Below are 21,641 nucleotides of genomic sequence, written 5' to 3' on the forward strand. Positions count from 1 at the left end.
GGGATGGTAAAATTGCGAAGCCTAGTTTTCGTAATAGCAGAATCGTCATTTTCTCATGCGTCTCCCCTAACAAATAAAGTACTTAAAATTAGGGGAAAGCTGTAAATCAAAACTCAAAAGTCCGGCCATATGGGATCCGATTTGGAGTCTTGAGTATGTAGGGCCCAGCCTAGGTTTGGGTTTCGGAGATACCCAGACGGCTAAACCCCCAAATTTCGCTGAGAAACCGTCCCCAGCCCAAATCCAGTCAGATCGAGAAGGTTGCGATCCTGAGAATGATGGCGGCGGCTGCGCAGCTGACACCCGGAGCGGTGGCGGCGATCGCGGAGCAAATCGACGGCATGGGGACGCTGCAGCCAGTGCTGCAGGTGGTGGACGTGCAGTCCATGCTCGGCACCGCCTCACGCTTCCGGTTGGTGCTCTCCGACGGCGTCTACACGCTCCAGTCCATGCTCGGCACCGCCGATAACCCGCGCGTCCGGGACGGCTCCATCCGGAAGGGCTCAATCATCCGCCTCCTCGAGTTCACCTGCAGCACCATCCAGAACCGCAGGTGAGGATTAGTTATTAATCCTTTTATTATTATATATACTTGTATAAATAACATATGCTATTTATGATCCTTAGTATTTGTAAGGCAGTGCTTACATATCGGCAATTTTCCATGTATGTTGATACCCATATCAAATCAGTGAAACATGTCACAGCACATGCTGTTGTCACCAGCATTCTAATTCTAATGAGTCGTACCAGTAGCTTTTCTAAAATTGAAACAAGTCTAAACCTTGTGTATATTCTTAATTCTTGTGGCCGTTACTAAGTATGCGCAATTATAGAATTCTAATAAAGTATCTTAACAATAGAACATGACCGTACTGCAGATAGGATGAATTATTTCAAGATCTCAAGTGGGTCACTGTTATTTCCTGAGTATTTGCAAGAATCGATGTTTGCCTAACTTCTTTGGTTAATTCATCGAAATACCTATTCTAGTAGAGCTGACTAGGCATCTATCTTATGAAAGGAGAGGAGTATACTATTTGAACATTTGTTTGTTTATACGTTTTCATGGCTTACTTATCAGTTGAGCTCACCATGCATGTCTTTGTCTTTTATTCAGGATCATTGTCGTTCTCAAACTCGATATTCTGCAAAGTGAGCACGACATAATTGGAAACTCTAAACCCTTTGAGATGAAAAATGTACCCAAGGAGCAGTGTCCAGGAACAACCACCTCTGTTAATCAAGGCATGGTAGCAGAAATTCCTTGGAAAACGGTTACTGAAATCAGAAATTCCTTGGGATACCTGGTTAAGACAGAGTTGTTCACTGTTAAAGCTACTCTCTCAGTTATGAACAGCGAGAGTTTGTGTTATGCAGCATGCCCATTGGTGGTGAATTGTAATCAATGCAACGGGGCAATCACTATCGATGGATATGAGTGGTGGAACTGCGACGGATGCAACATGACCTTTGTAGCTTGTGATTATAGGTACAAGATCTTCGTTCAGCTAGCGGATTCAACAGGTGAGATTTATGCTACTACCTCGCAAGAGGTTGGGGAGGAGATATTTGGTCAGACAGCAAGGGAGCTGTACTTAGTGAAATATGAAAAGCAAGATCATGCCCAGTATAACAAGATCGTGATGGGTGTTCAGAACTGTGAATATCTACTGGAGGTAAAATTGAACCTGGAGGCATTCAGTGATGAAAGTGAAACCCTTCCAATGTTCATCATTGTCAAGGTTGAATCCCTGAATCCTTCAGCTGAAAATCGCCGTCTTGTGTGCCGCACCTCTGTGGGCATGAGAACTGGTTTCTCAGATTTGGAAGCCCGGCTACGTCAGGGCGTGCAGAGCTTCAGCACTGGCAATGCTATCAACGCTGCTGGTGTGCTTGTGCCGTATCTGCTATCAGAAGAGACAGACAACAACTAGAAGAGACAGGCCCTGTAGGAGGGAAGAGGGCTTCAACTGAAGCTGTTCATTTGCCGCTCAGAATGTGATGAGACAGGGTACTGAACTAGAGACTGCACACGTGCAAAGGGTAATCCTACGGTAGGATTCCTACCTACACTCGATTGGAGGCAGTTGTTTATGTGGGGTTAACATTTTTGTGTGATCCAGGGTAGGGTGTCTCAAACACTGAATGTGCTCTAGTTGCATGAACGATCCAATCTGTGTCATGTACTCGTGTGTGTGTCAGTGTGTGTCGTCAGGACAATGCATTGGCTAGTATTCTACTCGGCATTATTGCTGGTGCCAAGTTCTCCTTGGGGCCATGGATTACCTGATATCATGCCAAGTCCTCGAATTGTAATGATAATTGTTGCAAGGTCTCCGTTTAACGTTATGTAACGATTACATCGTGTGCTATTTATGTGTGCAATCCTTGTCTTGTGTTTCAGTGATTGTGTATGTATGGATTCAGGACGCTGCTTGTGTGAACTAGTTATATCATTGATGCTGAATCAGCAGGGTCGGTAGCGGCCTCAGCTCCACCATGCTCGCCGGCTCCCTGAACCACCTATACTTTTCTGGATAAAAAAAATGTTCCATTTTGATCTGGACTTTTGGTGTTAATTCCTGAACCAAATCTCTTTTGGTGGTGAATGCTGCATTTTTGTGGTGTCTGCACCAGAAAAATCAGTCTTGTGGATTGGTTCTGCATTTTGGACATCTTCGATGAGCTGAACGTTTCACTGTTCACAGATCAAACGTTCACTGATCATCTTCGATGAGCTGAACGTTTCACTGTTCACGGATCTGTTATTACTCATCCAAAGTTCACGGATCTGTTTAGGCGTTCAGCTATGCATATATATGTGTGGAATGTGGTTTTTTAATATACATTTCCTCATTAAAACCAGCACATACATAAGACAAGCAAGCTCTGATATGGCAATTGTTATTAGTGGCTAGTAATTTTGATCCAAATAACAGTATCAACCGTTTACAGGCAAGTTACCGTGGAGCCACTCAAATCTCATATTATGTTGTTACAAAACTGGGCTTTGCCCAGCCGACCAACAAGTCTCAAGCCACTGCAAGCAAGCAGCCAAGGCATAAAGGGTCAGACATACTGAACCCCTTCACCCTGGATCACCTCTCCAATGCGATAAGAAGGATTTGCTCCACGGGTCTCTTCAATAGTTCTGTCCGCAGACTCTCTTCCTACCACAAGAACCATTCCGGTGCCCATATTGAACGTTCGCCGCATCTCGGCATCATCAATGTTCCCAGCCTGCAAAATACATAATGATTGTATATGTTAAAAGGTATCTAGACCTAGGCAGAGAGTACATATGCAGCGCATGCAGATGCTGAAAGTCGTAGTTGGATCTCGTGGATCATTTGTTCTTACCTGTTGAAGCCAGCTGAAGACAGGAGGCACTTCCCATGACCCAGTAAAAATTTTGGCACCGAGTCCAGAAGGAAACACTCTTGGAATATTTTCAGTAAAGCCACCACCAGTAATGTGGGCTAGTCCTTTAACACCACCCTTGCTAATAATCTCAAGCACCTTTTCCATTTCAAACAATTTAGATTAAAAGTTCATCAGTAAAAGTCTGAAGGAAACATGAGATATAGATAAGCAAACCCAACCTGCTTAACATAGATAACAGTTGGAGCCACTAGAGCTTCACCAACAGTAGTTGTCATGCGGTTATGCCATCATTTCTTGGGAGCTGGTCACTCAAGGAAAGTCCACTTTTCTCCAATACTCTAGAAAATTAAAGATTTTCAGCCATCGTTAACAAGATACATATAATGTTCAACAATAGGAAGAGATAAAAAAAATATATAGATAAATTTACTATTACAGATTTGAAACAAGTGGAATTCAAGGTGTAATACCTTCTAACAAGAGAGAATCCGTTAGAATGAACCCCGCTGGAAGGAAGACCTATAAGGTGCTTAACAATGTTATTTCCATCAATGACTTTATCCTTTTCCACAATACCCAAAGCAAAACCACATAGATCATATTCACCCTCTGCATAGAAACCAGGCATTTCTGCTGTCTGTAATGATCAATTATTCAGTAATCAGTTCGACTGTTTTTGGCTTTTCATAAAATTAATGCATATGTGTAATGCTTCAATGTGGATTCATTTAAATTTGTATGGAATTATAAAAGTATAAAAAGCAAAAAAAAAATTGTTACACTGATATTATTAATCATGTAGCAAGCACAAACATTAAAAATTCTGTTTCTTAGTAAAGCGAGTTATCCCAAAGAATCCAAATAAATAATCGAGTGAACAATTACAAGATAATAATATGCAGCAATCAAAGACAGTCTGGCAGTGCAAGACATTTGATCCATTCATATTGTCGGGTTCATAAACCCGGGGTCCATCATGGACCTGCTTCCCAGCAAAAGATCGGTCCAACAGGCGACGTTGTGAACGACGCGTAACTCCTTTGCCGGCCCAAAAACCTAACGACAGGCCAGAAGGGCGATCCAATATCTGACCGGAACGCCTAGCCAAGGAGGAACGACGCTCGCTTCCGACTCTGGCCCGCCTCTCCGACCGGAAGGCCTGGCCAAGGAGGAACGACGCTCGCTTCCGACTCCGGCCCGCCTCTCCGACCGGAAGGCCTAGCCAAGAAGAAACGACGCTCGCTTCTCTGACCGGAAGGCCTGGCCAATGCCACTTCCGACTCTGACCCGCGTCTCCGACCAGGGATGCACCGAACCTCTGCTTACATCTCTTCTCCGACTGGCGCAGTCGGAGCCGACCGGGGACGCCCGCTCGGTGAGTACCCAGAAAACGGGCAGAGCAAGTAAGGTAGGGCGCTCAAGTCAATCGCAATACCAAGGACCGTACCCTGTACACCTGCAAAACAGGGACATGTCAGAAGGGTGCCCTGCCACCTTTCAGGCATATCAGAACCCAAGCAGTGTTGTGAGCGCCGACGTTTGTCCTACAGTGTTGTGGGCGCCATCAATTCCCATACCATGTGAACACGGTAAAACCCCCCACATGCCTCTGGGCGTCAACAGTGTTGTGGGCGCTGTCATCTGCCATACATGGTGAATACGGTAAAACCTACCACATGCGTCTAACATAAACAGTATTGTGGACGTCTACAATCATCTTGTACCTGACGGCGTGGGCAACAAGACTTAATAGCATACGTACACTCTCTCTCTCTCTCTCCCTATCTCACTTGTAAGGTCATCCCCTTCATCTATAAAAGAGGATGCGCTCTCTCCCAAGAAAAACAACTCCAATGACTCTCGGACGATCCGAACAACAAATGATCGATTCACCCTCTGCTAGCTTTAAACACTCTAAAGCTACACAGAGCACACGCTCGAATACTTAGCGCACGTAGGAGCTCCCGTCACTCTCGGCCCTTCGGTCCGGAGTCCGACCGGACCTCTTGCACCCCACATCTTTCTCTGATGGATAAGTCTCATGTGTGGCTGGTGTTTGTGGGGCTGTGCTGCTCACATGGTCCTTGTGGCTGTTTTTCTGTTTTTAGGACAGCATCTTAGACTAAAGGACAGCATTTTAGAGGACAGCATCTTAGACTAGAGGACAACATCTTAGCTAGGACAGCATATTAGCATCTTAGACTAGCATCTTAGACTAGCATCTTGGCATATGCTTGGCTGACTAGCAGCCTATAAATATGTAACCCCAACCCCTCAGGTTGGTATGGCATTTGTGTGAGTTTGTGTGAGAAATAGACAAGAAAATTGCCCCAACTCCTAGTGTCATCCTCTCTCGATGAGAGTAAGAATTCTCCTACTACCAAGAGTGAGAATTCAGCGACTAACATTCCCCCTCTCGTTTATAACCCCACAGCAAACTTCGAGCACCTGGGCTCAGGAATAAAGTCATCGACCGACTCAAACTGGACGTAGGGCACGTTGCCTGAACCAGTATAAACCACGTGTCATTGAGTGCTAGGCCACGTCCGATCATAACGTACGGCAAAACTATAAATATTTACGTGTTGGTCATTTTCCGCACCGACACATATACAACTACTGTGACTTATGACAATAATACTGCAGGGTTGAATTGCTAAGTCATGGTAATTTAATCAAGAATCTTACCTCCCCTCCTAGGAGAGCAAAACCTGATAGCTTTTTTTGCTTTTTATATTCAGGACAACCTGATTGTTGGCACCCAACCTTAATCCCCTTGATAACCTAAATAATTTGTAAAGTGCTTATGGGCATAATTGAAATGTTCCATGAGCCAAAGACCAAGAAAATAAGTATGAGAAGGACAAAATTTACTTTAATAAAGTTTCAGTACCTTCTCTGCAACATCAACATCAAGCTTACTCGTTGCATAGTAATCTAGGAAGAACAGCGGTCTTGCACCTGAAGTTATGATGTCATTGACGCACATTGCCACCTGTCGTAATTACCTAAATCCATTCAGTCAACTTGCAACAGAGATAAGGAAAACAGCGTGCATCGAAGCTAATCTCTCATACCAGGTCAATGCCAACTGTATCATGAATACCAGTTTCGAAAGCAAGCTTCAGCTTTCAGCCTGTTCGTTTCGGCTGAATTGGCTTATAAGCCTCAGCTAAAAGTACTGCTGGCTGGTTTGAGGTGAGAGAAAAACACTGTTCAAGCCGTAGATTATAAGCCAGTACAAGCAAATAAGCCGAAAGGAACAGGCTGTTTGTCCCCACTCCGTCAGCGGTAGCAGCAAGGTAGTCGTCCCCTGTTCAGAATTTCAGATAAAGGAACAGGAAAGCAAAATTTCAGAAAGTGAGCGCAAGGATCATCGAGTAAGCAGCAGCAAATGAACCATCCAACTACATGTTTGTTTCAACACAAACCAAAAAAAACATCGAACCTCATGTTGCATTGCACACATCTACAATTGTCGCACTGACATATCTTGAGCAAACAACAAGTACATTAAATTTGCACCTTTCACCAGCTAAAACTGAGAATTAACTTACACCTATGCACCCAACAAGGTGTTCATCATCACCACAACCGTTTTTCAGTCTTCACCCAACATATTTTTGCCTACTCCCTACTCGAGTTGCAATTGCAAATTGTGCCACATGTAGAAAGTAAGAACCCTCAGAAAAAGGCTGCTTCTTCTTTTACCCCCAAAAAGGTGGATAATTAAGTTACTGAAGTTGAAGTGATGCCATGCCAGTGCATTACCCAATGCGAAGAGACCGCTGAAGCCGCCAATCCCGGGTGTCATCCTGGCGATGCGGCGCACAAACTCGTTGCCGGCGTCGACGTTCACGCCGGCATCCTTGTACGTCAGTCTCCCCTCCCCGCCAGAGCTGCTGCTGGTGCTCGAGCTGCGGCAGGACACGGACGCGCGCCGCGTCCCCGCAGGAAGCCTGCCCGAAGTAGAGGCGACGCGTCTGTGGAAGACCCCGGCGAGCCGCGCGGGAGGGGGCAGCGGCGGCCGGAGAGCCTATTGGCCCGCGGAGGAAGTGGAGGACATGATCGGCGGCGGCCATGGGTATGGGAGGGGATGGGCGTCGGGAAGAGCTTTGCTGGAGGCGACGGGCGGCGGCAAAGAGCGCGGCTCTGGGCAGCCGAGCGAGCGGCGACGGACGGCGGTGGCGCGGCGCCCCTGCCCTAATCGGCCAAGTGGCAAGTGCGACCGAATTTTTTACTATTCGTTCATTTTTTCGAAAGTTTCTCACAAATAGGCCCCTGCCGGAAAGAATTCTGAAAATAGACTCTTGGCTCGGCGCCAGAGTGACTGGCGCCGAGCTCGGCGCTAAAATGGACTCTTGGCTCGACGCCAGAGTGACTGGCGCCGAGCTCGGCGCCACGGTCACCAGCGCCGAGCTCCTGGGCACAGAGAAATGGCCTACCAGGGGGCTCGGCGCCAGAGTAACTGGCACCGAGCTCGGCGCCGTAGATCTTGGCGCCAAGCTCGGCTCACTCTGGCGCCGAGCTCGGAAATATCTGCCGCCGCTCCACCTTTCTTCTTCTCCCTCTCGCCCTAGCCTTCCCTGCTCGCGCCGTCGCCGCTCCACCGTCGCGTCCACGCCCTCCACCGCGCCCGCGCCACACCAGCGCCCACGCCCGCGCCACCGCTGCTGCTCCGGCGGCCGAGCCCGCGCCCTCGCCGCGCCGCGTTGTCTCTGCTGCTCCGACGGCCGAGCCCGCGCCCTCGCCGCCGCTGCTGTTCCCTCGCCCAAGCCCGCACCGTGCCACCGTGCCCTCGCGCCGTTGCCTATGGTTGGCTGCAGCGCCGCGCCGCCACGTCCTCCACCATCGTCCTCGCCTTGGTCTTCACCGGCGGCCTCGGCCTCGCCCCGCCTTGCCCCCCTCCACCGCCGACGTGCCTCCCGCACCCATCGAGCTGGTCTCGCCGCGCGGAGCGCCGGGCACCCCGCGGTCGCCGCGCGCCACCTCTGTCGTCGGCCACGCCACCGCGGGCCCGGATCTTCGCCTTGACCTACGCCCATCGTCCGCCGACCCGGAAAGGTAAAAATTATGAATATGCAATGTACCTATTTAGTTGGTGTTTGTTATTTACTAGTTACTATGATGACTCAGTTAGTTGATTTAGTGAGATATATATATATAGATAGATAGAAACATAGATACATTTATAAATAGACATAGTTAGATAGCTACTTAGATATGTAATTATATTTGTAGTTAACTACATATGATCTAGCTATTTAGTGAGTACACTATAAATATATACGTAGTTATTATCTTGATTACTTAGTTTATAGTTAGAAAGTACTTGTTAGGTAATATCTATCGTCTAATTTGGACTAAAGGACATGTGTTTCGTTACGTTTTTTAAATAGATGGACAACCTAGTGACCATATATTATAGAGGCACAGTTGAAAGCAATCGCTATGGATATGTTGAGTTTCTTGACATGCAAAGTGTGCCTATGCTATTCAATGATAGGCCTTCATTTAGTGAGATAGTTGCAAGGGCTCGGGAGGAGCTGCATTGCTTTGGAGATGATGACATTGCAGTTGATGGTGTACTGCACATAGGTTGTCCTCCGAACATATTCAGACGAATGATCTCAATTGGTTGTGCGGATCAGTAGGAGAACTATGTGAGATTGGCTATGAAGAGCCAGCTGCAATGTTTGGACGTGGTTGTGCGTCGGGTGTTAGTTGATCCAATTCCTCATGGGTTTACCCCAGCAATGGATCATCTAGCACACATCGACCCTCTCATTTCGGAACCTTACCTGCATGTGCAGATTGCGCCTACGGTTCCTGATGCTCAATCTGCCCTCAATGCGGTATTTGGAGATGGTTGTCATACTCTTGTTTTCGTGACAGATCCTCCTTATGAGATCCTTTTGACACAGAATCATCCGAGTAAGTGTCTTAACCGCATAGTTTTTAGGAGCTTATCCCGTTCCTTACATCTATTTCTTTCATTCTTTCCTCATTTCTGTAATGACGTTGTAGGAGACATTCCTGAGAATATGGATGTGCCCCATATTGCTGCGCAAGTGCACTTTGGAGTTGGATTTCGTGGCTCCAATAGTGTTGAAATTATGAATGATTCGGAGCCATATGAGATGGCTAGGGCTCTTGATTCTGATGATGATCGTCCTATTGGAGAGCTGACGGAGAGTGATGCTGAGATGATGAGGCATATCTTTTCCGACCGTCGTGATCCTAGAGTTCATGAGTTCAGTGATCTTGCTCATTCCGATCTGATGTTTGCAGAAGGACGTGATGATGAGCTCCTAGAAGCTCCTAAGGCTGATCCTAACATGGTAATTGAGGAGGCGAGGGTGTTCAATGACCTCCCTACTTTTAAAGAGGTGGTTGTAGGCTTTTACAGTGATACGAAAGAGGCCTTACAGGGTATTGCATTCATATATGGAGCATCGTTACAGAGTTGTGTGTGACAAGGAATGCTGCCCATAGAGGGTTTGTGCAAGGAAGCAACAGGTGACCAGAAAATAGAAGATCACAAAAGTTGTTGGGCCACACAATTGTGCTAACCATGAGCTGACACTGAGGCATCGGTAGTTGACATCTACCCTCATTGCCAAGCGGTTGATGGGAATTTTGCAGGGAGAACCCAACATAAAGGTGAGAACAATTATCAGGACCATTGAGGCGTTGTATGGAGGATATGTGATAACTTATGGTAAAGCATGGAGGGCTAAGCAGCAAGCGTGGAAGATGATATATGGGGACTGGGAGGATGGGTATGAGCAGCTGCCAGTTCTTTTCAATGCAATCAAAGCGGTGAATCTAGGCATGCATTATGAGTACATCCCAAAACCTAATGCATGGAAGGATGGGAGGCAGATATTTTTCCGTGCCTTCTAGTGCTTCCCTCAGTGTGTCGAGGCCTTTAGGCACTATCGTCCTATCTTCTCCATTGATGGTATGTTCTTGATTGGCAAATATCAGGGCACACTTCTTATAGCCATATTATGTGACGCGAACAACAAGTTGGTTCCTTTGGCATTTGCTTTGGTTGAGAAGGAGAACAATGACAGTTGGGGATGGCTCTTGAGGCTAGTCTGGATACACGTGGTTGGGCCTAGCAGGGAGGTTGGCATCATATCTAATAGGCATCAGGGCATACTTAATGCCATGCGAGAGCAGTTAGAGGGGTATGCACCTTTGCACCATCGTTGGTGTACTCGACACCTTGCCGAGAATCTACTACGAAAGGACGGTGTTAAGAAAAACTTTGATCTGTTCTAGGAGGCTGCTCGATAGCTTGAGGACAAGTACTTTAGGGAAAAGTTGGAGCAGATCAGAATCGCATCAAATGCAGAAGGTAGACAATGGCTCACAGGTTTGATGAGGGATTTGGAGAAATGGACGAGAGCTCATGACGCCGGTGGCTGGAGGTACGAGTTTCAGTGCAGCAACATGGCAGAGTCATTCAATAAGTTGCTATTAGGGATACGTGGTATGCTCGTGAATCTAATTGTTCAATTCACCTTCTATAAGCTTATTGCCTGGTTCAACGATAGACACGCCCATGCATTGCAGTTGAGGAGTGATGGAGAGATATGGGCTCTGAAACCAAAGGCACATCTAGAGAAGGCAAGAGAAAGGGCTGGCACACATGAGGTTGCATGCTTTGACTATGCCATAGGGACTTATTAGGTCGAGCATAGGGGCGGTACAACGTCCAAAAATGAGGTCCGAGAGTCGAGGATACATGTGGTTGTCCTCCAAGATTTCAAGTGCACTTGTGGTAAACCAAGGCAATACTACTTTGTATGTTCTCATTTGGTGGCAGCAGCTAGGCATCGTAACTATAATATCAAGAGGAGGATACCTCATGGGTTTAGTGTCAACATGCTTGTGAACACATGGAGCCCCCGCTTTGTGCCTTTCCGGGACCCTAGAGAGTGGCCTCCATATGATGGGCCGAAGTACATTGCGGATCCAGCTTACCGTTGGAACAAGCGTGGATCAAGGCAAGGGATGAGGCATAGGATGGTTATGGACCAGATACTCAGAAGAACTAGGCGTGGGAGAGAAACTCCATTTGTTACTGATCCTGAGCAGTACGAGTGCGGCATGTGCGGTAGACTTGGCCACAACTCACGAAGTTACCGTTGGCAGATTAGTGAGGTAGGACTATTGGTTTATAGTATTATTTTATATTTGTCTTATTCATATATTTAATTATGCATGTCTCAATTTATGCTTGTATTTGTGTCAATTACTTATATATTTATAAGTTCATGTTTCATTGTACATTGCAATTCTAATTCATTCACTTTTTTGTAGGATGGAGCAATTCCACCTGCTGGACCCGACGTACGAGGAGACCCACCGAGGACGTCTCGTTGCGCTGGGGTAGGTAATAATCTATAAGTTTTATTCGTACATGTGTTCATAAAGTAACATGTGACTATGTTTTATTCGATGCAGGACCTTTCGCACCTTCGTTCTAGGACCCATAGTGGGTTCTTGGACATTCGGTACGACAATAGGTACACTTCTTTCCTGCAAAGAGCTGGCCTGGATGTCATCTCCTTTCAGGTTCGTCGTGGGTTGCCCAAGCTCAACTCAGTGGCGATAACTACGTTGGTAGACAGGTATTAAAGTGAATCATTGGCTCCATTCATGGCTATTTGTTCATGCGATTGACTTTTTGACAAGTAATCTTGCTTGGTCTTAAATATAGGTGGTGGCCGGAGACTCACAACTTCCATCTACCTTTCAGAGAGATGACAGTCTCGCTTCAGGACTATCAGAAGATACTAGGCCTAAGGATTCATGGGAACCCAGTCACCGGGCAGTGCAGGTCAGAGGACTGGAGAGCACGAGTGGAGACCTTCCTTAGGCGTGAGCTTGGCAAGCAAGGGGCTCGCACTTCTAGAGTTCCCATCTCATGGCTACGTACAGAGTTCACACAGTGCCTCGAGGAGGCAGATGAGGAGATGGTTGGGTACTACTGCCGGGCGTGGATCCTACACTTTTTTGCTTGTGTTCTCTTTCCCGACGCGATGGGTGACAATGCGTCCTGGATGTGGATCCACTGCCTCAGTGACTGGGACCAGGCGAGTCAGTATAGCTAGGGCTCTGCAGTCTTATATTTTCTATACTGGCAGCTGTGTGAGGGGTGTTGTCGGTCTATGGCGAACCCGTCACTTGGTGGATGCGTGTACCTGTTATAGCTGTGGATGTGGGCTCATTTTCCAGTTGGTCGTCCAGAGGTTCTGGCTCATCGTGAGTGGGTCCAAGGTCACGTGAGCATACCTTTGGGACCAGGTTAGGGTTCCGCACACGAGGATAGACCGGGCGTACATTGAGTACACAAACGAGCTAGATTCGCTGACGGCGTCTAATGTAAGTAAATTTTATTTTCTATGCTGCTTTGAAAAGGATCAGTATACCATCTAACATCTTATTTAGACATGTTGCATGTGGAGTGGGAGCCGTATGGTGGAGAGGACGCACTTCCTTTTTAGCTGAGCAACGTCTGTGGGGCCGATGACTACTTCTATAGGATGAGGTGCCCTCTAATCTGCTTCTATGCTGTCGAGTACCACCTGCCAGATAGGGTTGCACACCAATTTGGAGTGAGACAGCTTTGGCCTATGCCTCTGTTCTTGACTGGCGTTGACTTACACAAGTAAGTGTTTTGATATTTCAAATGTCTCATGATGATGGTCCATTTCTTATAATATGGTGCCACGTACGTAGATTAATGTAACGATGACATATGTGCAGGTTGGATCGTCATAGGAACAAGAAGATTTTTGACTGAGAGAGGCACCACCAGTCCTACATTGAGGAATGGGAGGAGATGCACGACAACCTGGACGACAACAACGAGCCGCACACGAACCATGAGTTCAGGCGGTACCAAGCTTGGTACCGGCATTTGACACGGTGCAGGCTCAAGCTATAGTGGATCGAAACTAACTACGCTGACATTGAGTCCTTCGACGATGAAGACACGACATACGACCAGTCCACTCGTGCAGGAAGGCAGGTGCAGGCAGGACCGATCTTGGACAGAGTGGTAAGCCAATCACCTTATTTTGTTACGTTGAGTTACATAACAATACATTAGGCGTTCTTGGACTGACATTAGGAGTTATCTATTATAGTTATTGCAACCTTCAAGCCGTATAACCCTTATAATAAGTTACATTCTTGTACAAAAGAAAACAAAACTAAATGTTATCTGTTCAGAAGTCTTATTATTGAAAATTTTGTTGTAGGGCAATACACTGAGAAGCTCAGTTGAAGAGATCAAGCGCGTTCGGCCGAGAGTCAATGACGACTACATACTTGGCTTTCTAGACGTAAGATTTAAAATATTCTTTCAAACAAATCATTAATACGTTATATTCTTTCAGTTAACATAGTTTTGTACAATAGAGGCTGTCACGTCGTCTATGCCGTGTGGCTGGTCGTTGTGGTTGCAGGACAAACACGACGCATGACGTGTACGATCCTTCCGCAGGAAGAGGAGCCTTGGGTTCCTCTAGTCAAGCAGCTATAGGGGACGGGGACGAGGACGAGGACGAGGATGACGACGATGACATGGACAAGAGGCACGATGAGCTTGGGCCCTCTCAGCTCCATGACGCTCCATCGACTCATCCTACACCGCCTCTCGGCACTAGGCGACGCCGTCCGCGTGACCCTTACACTCTAGGCACCAGCGCTCTAGGTCACAAGGGTAGGGGCAAGAGTAGGAGACAGTGAGGGACGTGGTAGGTGTTACTATGAACTATTGTGAATTTTGTATTTACTTTTATGTAACTATTCGGGACTGTATGGACATTGTGGACTATTTGGACTTTGCATGACATATTATGTTGGTTGTGATATTCGTTGTGGTTGCATTATGCTCGTTGGATGATTAAATGTTTGGAATATATATTGATGTCTCTATTTATAACTGTGGATGCTCCTAATACAAGACCGTATCTTGCGAATTTTTTGTGTGAACCTTTAATCATACTACACTTGTACAAAGGCACAAATATAGTACACAGATTAACTATAAATTTATTACGTGTATAATCTAGGAAATATTGTACATATGCTTTGTAGAAGAATCTAGGATTATCAAGCAACAGTGAATGAATCTATGCTTTTTAGACAATAAACATAGACTTTTTAGATACACGGACAGCATCGAATTATCACATCACTGATATAGACTTTTCAGATACATGGACAACATACAAGGAAGCACAACTCCACTCTATCTCCACCATCCATCTTATGACTGTTTGATCTAAGGGCTGAGGTGAAGAGGCACATGGATCGCTGATATGGCACATTGAGAGGCCTCCATTCCTCCTCTCAACCTATAAATAACCACTCACTCCCTCTCATTCACACAAATAACAAGGAAGAAGAACACTCCTCAGCATTTGCTTTCATTGCAGTACCAATGTCTAGAGGGTCATCTAGAGGGAGAGGAAAGGGGAAGGAAACTACCTAGGGGTGGGAGGGTCCTCTTGATCCTAATTTCTTTGAGGAAACTCTTTATAAGAGGTTTCCAGTTGAGAGCAAAAGTGATTTCACCAAAGAGGCATCACTGAGAGGATACGATAAAAGGAAAAAAGAGTGGCCAAAATGCATGCATGGTGAGGACTGCCTAGTGCAGATGTTCACCGAGGGAATAGATGGAGGTTGTCATTTCTTTAAATGCCCACGAGCATGGGTAATTACTATTACTATTTGTTTCTTCAATATGTTTGTCTTGTATATCACTTACACGACATACTTATTGTAGTCTTCCTTGGCCGAAGAAAACTATGGGTTCAGTAGGTGGGTCGATCCTCAACCTATTTACCCGCATGCGGAGTACATCTACTACCTATAGGACCGTATCTTCGATCTAGAAAGAAAAGTTAGCAGTGGTTACAAGGACGACGAACATGACAACAACAACAATGATACCGATTCACAGGAGGCACTCTACAATGATCCATATTACACCTGCCCTAACCACAAGAAGGGGCCTCCCCCGTCACCCCCGCCACCACCAACAACAACGGGAGGCTACTATGGAGAAGGTGCAACACAATTTTCTATGTGGCCACACTACTAGAATAACTTTATCTTTTTCACATATACCTAGGTTTAATTACCTAAGATATGTTAGGTTTAATTACCTAAGGCATGGTTTAATTACCTAAGGCATGTTAGGTTTAGTCAAAGAAAACTCTGTACCCAGGTTCGGTACATGTAGTCACATGCCATTTAATGTGTTTCGTGTGTTGATTTCTATAATGTCGTACGTCGTTAAGTGTTTTTGCAGCACGTGTTCAAATTTAAATACGTCTGTATTATTAAGCAGAATATTAAGACCATTGATAATGAAAACAACCACATAATGAAAAGTTCGATATTATGCCACATTACACAACATATTAATAATACAACTACATGCCGACAGTAGACATAGGGGTAAATGCACTTCCAAATCCTCAGTCTAAAATGTACTGAGTAAGCAACTCATCATCTGAGTACCAGTCCTCTACTAAAACCCTGTTGCTATGGCTAGGCTCAACTGCGTTGCTCTAACCTGCCTGTCGCTTGTAGTAAGCGGCCTTCGCTTCATCTGTGGCCACTACGGCCTGAGTGAAGAACGTGTCGTCATCCTCCTTTGCCTGTAAGCCGCCTTTGCTAGAGCGATGAGCTCGCTCAGTCTGCCAGTGTCGTCGTCAGCCTCTTGCGCCTGAATGCCCGCCTCTTCTAGAGCGATGAGCTCGCTCAGTCTGCCAGTATCGTCCTTAGCCTCCTGCGCCTGTATGTCGCCTCTGCTAGAGCGATGAGCTCACTCAGTCTGCCAGTGTTATCCTCATCCTCGTCTCCATCATCATACAACATAATCGGTGATTGAACGGTGCGACCAGCTCGTGATCTATGGCCATCTAACTTCTTCTCCTCATACCTTACATGAGCCACCTCTACAGCATGTTCCCTGCTGCAAACCAATCCATTCATGTATAAAATGCAATCAGTTAGTAACACGATTATATTACATTTAAAACCAAGCAACGAAAAAAAGGTTTTCAAGCACTCACTGGCACATAATGTAGCAACATGCTCGTTCAAGACCTGCATCTGTACTCTTGTCTCCTCCCTTGCCTCATTCCTTGCCCCTCTCCTCCTCTAACGTCATCCGCCTCTTCAATCCCCATTTGTTAAGCCCAACATCGATCGGGTTACAAATACCGCACTGTCCAGCAAACTTACGCATCTTTTCTTTGTGATGTTTAACGAATAGGTTGACGTAGTCAGGTCTATATCCCCTCTTCCGTGCAATTACGTTGCCTCTTCTTTAGTTCATCCAAGAACTTAGCTTGACCATCATAACATTTCCAACTGTATTTCCTAGTGCTCTGTTCAAAAGAAATATTATATCATATATGTCTTAGCAAAACAAATAAAATACGATTTTATGTTTACCAGAAAAATAACGAATCTCATCATACTCAATCATATGACCGTAATAATGGTCTATTCCAAGCTCCGAAGGGACTAGGCCATAGTTGGATTTTACACCACATTCACACATGATAGGAGGTGCTTTGTAGATTACCCGTTCTTTCTTCTTTTCCTTAACCCTCCGTGGTTCTTCCGGCTATTGGTTCTTCGAACCATACAACCACTCCTTGAAACAACACTTCGCCATTGAATACACCTAAATAATGAGACATTAGTACATAAACACATATAGCTCAAGATTTTAACACATACACTTTGCACTTACTTCATGCTTGTTTGGACACAAACTCCAACGTATTCTCAGGATTTATTATAGCTCGATCTCCGCAATCACATAGAGGAGGTTCCTCGAGTCGTCTAACTACGGCTAGGTGCTTCTCCTTAGCCATCATTGGTGGAGGGTTAGGGGGGTGGAACCCACCGCTTAAAGTGCTCACGTGGATGTCTCCCTCTAAACCAATCGTCAAAAAAAGGTACCTAGGATCAAACTTGTCTACACCATCGATCCACTAAAAGAAAAAACACCTCTCATGGTCCTACACAACGAGATTCCAATAAAATATTAGTACCATACTTAAACAAATAAAGAAAAATGATAGTACAAATAATTTCTTACATTAAACCGACTACATGTGTAGAAGCAACGCGCGGTTGTGTCCGAATGTTTCGATTGAAAAACATGGGCCGGCAAACCACAGTCACAGTTAGGGACAGGAAGGTCAGGAGGGACGGGGGCATCTTTGCTAGACGCGTCGGGGTATAATTCTCGAGGACGACCCCGTTTTCGCCAAAACTCCTCCCGAAACATTTCTTGCATCTAACAAAATAGATGTAATTTAATAAACATAAATAAAAACATCACAACAAAATATCAATGAGAACCATAACTACAATACAACCAATTTCGTTCTAAGAACCAAAAGCAGTTAACATTATACCCTAAACCTAGGGTTTCTCATTTCATCCACAACAATGAACCCATAACATAACTACATGCGGCTTGGTTTGCTAGCTTTTTCACGCCTCGGAATCAACCTACGGTTGTATAATACATATATTGAGGGATACAATGAAACCCTAAGTGATGACGATTCTTAGGTTCAAAAATCCGACAAATATGTACCGAATCGATGCGAAAAAAACAAGAAGATGAGCGAGTATACCTTGCTCTCGAAGATCTACGGATCAAATCAAGGTTTCAAGGTCCAATATGTCGATTCATGAGGTAGGGTGAAGTGGGGAGAGAAAAACCCGAGAGGAAGGAGAAAGAAGAGGAAGAACGCTCGGGGAAGAAAGGTGGGCTGGGTTAAATGCAGGTGGCTCGGCGCCATTCACTCTGGCGCCGAGCCCCCTGGCAGGCCATTTCCTCGTGCCCAGGAGCTCGGCGTCAGTGACCGTGGCGCCGAGCTCGGTGTCAGTCAGCCAAGGGTCCATTTCCAGAATTCTTTCTGCCAGGGGTCTATTTGTGAGAATTTTCGAAAAAAGGGTCAAATAGTAAAAAATTCGGCAAGTGCGACGCGTGTGGGTTTAGCATTGGCCCGTTTAGCGTCGGCCGGATTAGTAAGGTTTATAGCAGTCAAAAAATACTTATATTAGCCCCCTGCTGTATGGTTTTTTTATTTTTTTATGCTAATATAAGGACTGTTTATCCAACCTGCTAAAAATTAGCATTATGTCTAGATGATAATTAGAAGGACCAAGCCGCACTAATTTTAAAACTAATTTCATAAACAGTGAATAATTGGTGAGACGAAACTTTTAATCATAATTAGGCCAAGATTAGCTTGTATGGTGCTACAATAAACATGGCTAATCAAGGGCTTTGAGGAAGAAATTTTATTTCACGATCGCTCAAGAAGCTTCAAGGATGTGGAGAGAGCATTTGGTACATAATGATAGCTGTAGTGATCATGCACAACATGGTTATTAAGGATTAGCGGGATGAGAACAATGAGGGAGCTAGGCCTATAACTACGGATGCTTTTAAGTGCTTGTTTAGTTCCCAAAAACTTTCTCAAAAAGTGCTACAGTAGCCATCACATCAAATCTTGCGATACGTACATGGAACATTAAATGTAGACGAAAAAAATTAATTACACAATTTGGTTGAAAATTACGAGACAAATATTTTAAACTTAATTAGTTCATGATTGAACACTAATTATCAAATAGAATTGAAAGTGCTACGATAACTAAATTTCCAAATTTAACTGAACACAGCCTAAGCTTATCTAGCCGATATCGTATCTTTCAAGTAGTCAATGCACGAATGCACCTCACCTAGTTTGGTCTCTCTCTTGGCAAGCTCGGTCCATTCTATTTTAGTCGAGCTTATCTTTTAGTGCCCGAAACACGTAGGGCCTAGTATATACCCATAAAAGTGTGAAATAGATTTTGTTGTAAGGGCATGTTTAGTTGCCAATTTTTTTTATACAGTATCCATCACATCGAATTTTACGGCACATGTATGGAGTACTAAATGTAGACGAAAAAAAAACTAATTGCACAGTTGGGTGAGAAATCGTGAGACGAAACTTTTAAACCTAATTAATCCATAATTAGACACTAATTACTAAATACAAACGAAAGTACTACCGTAGTCAAAATCCAAATTTTTTTATCTAAACGGGGCCTAAGTTTTTGTTACGAGCTTTCATGTTTTTTTAAAAAAAAAAAGAAAATCGCTTTCATATGTCACTTGAGACTAGAGATGGCAACATCAATATTGCTCTACCAACAGCAGGGTCATTTTGGTCACTGCGTGTCAAAGGAAGCTCCCCTTCCATCACACGCCACGCAACGGCACGCGTTCTCTCTGGCTGGGCCGCCCTTGTTTAGTTGGGTCGAATTTAGCGTGGCCAAATTTCCTAAAGCGCACTGTAGTGTAATGTAGTATTTCATTTATATTTGATAATAATTATCTAACCATTAACTAATTAGGCTCAAAACGTTCGTCTCGCAAAGTACAACCAAACTGTACAATTAGTTTTTGATTTCGTCAACATTTAATACTCCGTATATATACCATAAATTTAATGTGACGAGAAATCTTTTTTTATATAGTACTAAAATTTAGATTTTAGATAACTAAACACACCCTCGAGTCTCCCAAGTCTTCGTCTCACCACGCCGCCTCGGGATCCGCGACACCGCCGCGTCTTGTCCTGTCACAGAAGAGGAGACAGGGGCCTCACCTGACAAACGCTTCGCTCACACGCGAATCCTCCAGCCCCACTCCACCACCTCCCGGCTCCCCATTCCTGTAAAGTTCTAGCAGGATGCATGTCAAATACATGTGTTACAAACAGACCCGTAGGTTTTGATTCGAGTCTTTTCAGGAGCTGCAATTTTCTGTTATTGTTAATTGAATTGCAGCATCTGTACTAAATGTGTAGCTTAGTTTCTATCGGAGAGTATATAGAAGCACAGGTGCTCTACGGTTCCTTACAAAAAATTATACCAACATTTAGTCCCCTTATGGATTTCAACAGTTACTGTACTATTCTAGCACTTGGCTTACATTGATGTCCCTCTATTCTTTTAATATATTAATGCAACTTGAGTAGTCAGCTAAATGTTGGCATTGTTCCCAAGCCGAGCAGCTCAGCATGGTGGCATCTGAAGGAGTGGCACTGTTTGGGCATCCTAAATCTTACTTCAGCTCATTCAGTTGAGAAAAATGTGCCCCTTCCTTGAATATGTCTTGCAATAACCTAACGGCGTTTATCTACAGTGTCTACATTTCCTAGTGGCTCACTGCTTGGAAGTTATGTTGATCATTCCTGTCTCCCTATTATATCTTGTGTTTTCTTTTTCAGGACCATGGTTAAAAATACTGCAAACAGAGTGCGCACTGATCGGGAGTCTCATGCTCTACAAGCCGCCAAGGAACTCTGGGGTGTTCAGCACTAGTAGATCAATGAGTTATGGTCTTAGGTCTGATGGTGTACCTTGTTTTGGAGTCCAACCCCAACACATTCGATATGGACTTCGACAGGCTATCTTCTGTTGCTCTATCGGAAAAACCACCTGTCTGGAAACTGGTTGGACAGATAAAGGACGAAAACTAAGGGTACTCAAATAAGCCAGACCTCATCACTGTCAAGGCTACTCTCTCATCTGTAAATCCCGTGCTCTTATACTATGTTGCCTGCCCGCTAGTGGTCAATGGTAAGCGATGCAATGCTAAGGCAACTAGAGTTGACGGGATGATGTGGCGCTGTAAGAGTTGCGAGTACAGCTTTCTCCAGCTCTCTGAGTACGGGCGGTCGGTTCGCATTCAGATCCAGGATTACACGGGCATGATGTGTGAAGAGGCTGCGGAGGAGATATTTGGCTGCAGGGGAAGGGACCTCAAGTCGCTGAAGTACAATGAGCAAGGTTTTGCACAGCTGCACGATATCTTGCTGGGCGTCGTGCGTAAGCAGCATGTGTTCCAGCTGAAGGTCGAAGGACGGTCGCCCCAGCCGGCGTTCTCTAAAGTGGGCATAGTGGAGTGCATTGTTCTCAAGGCAGAGAAGGTGAATCCATCAGCTGAGTGCCACCGCCTCCTGGGGCAGATCGACACGCTTCTGCAGGAGGGTTCAGGTTCAGGTTTGGAGCTTCACAATCACAGCCCCACCATGCCCACCTACACTGGTTCGCTGGATTCACGGTCACGGGTCTGTTCAAGCGTGCGGCGATCCTCCAACTCCATAAGCAGTGACTGCGCAGATTCACCA

At 45.3% G+C, this 21,641-nt stretch overlaps 1 protein-coding gene and 1 pseudogene across 1 annotated transcript; one reads left to right on the top strand and one right to left on the bottom strand.

Moving 5' to 3' along the window:
- Window positions 1-205: 205 nt before the first annotated feature.
- On the top strand, window positions 206-2,353 carry LOC136518880 (replication factor A protein 1-like). Its single transcript, XM_066512578.1, has 2 exons — window positions 206-553; window positions 1,121-2,353. Exons 1-2 carry the CDS (start codon window positions 276-278, stop codon window positions 1,935-1,937), a joined length of 1,095 nt encoding a protein of 364 aa, XP_066368675.1. The 5' UTR covers window positions 206-275; the 3' UTR covers window positions 1,938-2,353.
- A 704-nt stretch (window positions 2,354-3,057) lies between these two features.
- On the bottom strand, window positions 3,058-7,469 carry LOC136518881 (phosphoribosylformylglycinamidine cyclo-ligase, chloroplastic/mitochondrial-like; annotated as a pseudogene).
- Between the last annotated feature and the right edge of the window lie 14,172 nt (window positions 7,470-21,641).

Source organism: Miscanthus floridulus, chromosome 17 (assembly GCF_019320115.1).
Source record: "Miscanthus floridulus cultivar M001 chromosome 17, ASM1932011v1, whole genome shotgun sequence".
Lineage (NCBI taxonomy): Eukaryota > Viridiplantae > Streptophyta > Magnoliopsida > Poales > Poaceae > Miscanthus > Miscanthus floridulus.

Coding starts and splice junctions, on each gene's coding strand:
- LOC136518880 (XM_066512578.1), top strand. CDS start 276: ATGATGGCGGCGGCTGCGCAGCTGACACCCGGAGCGGTGGCGGCGATC. Junction 554..1,120: donor AGCACCATCCAGAACCGCAG/GTGAGGATTAGT, acceptor TCTTTTATTCAG/GATCATTGTCGTTCTCAAAC.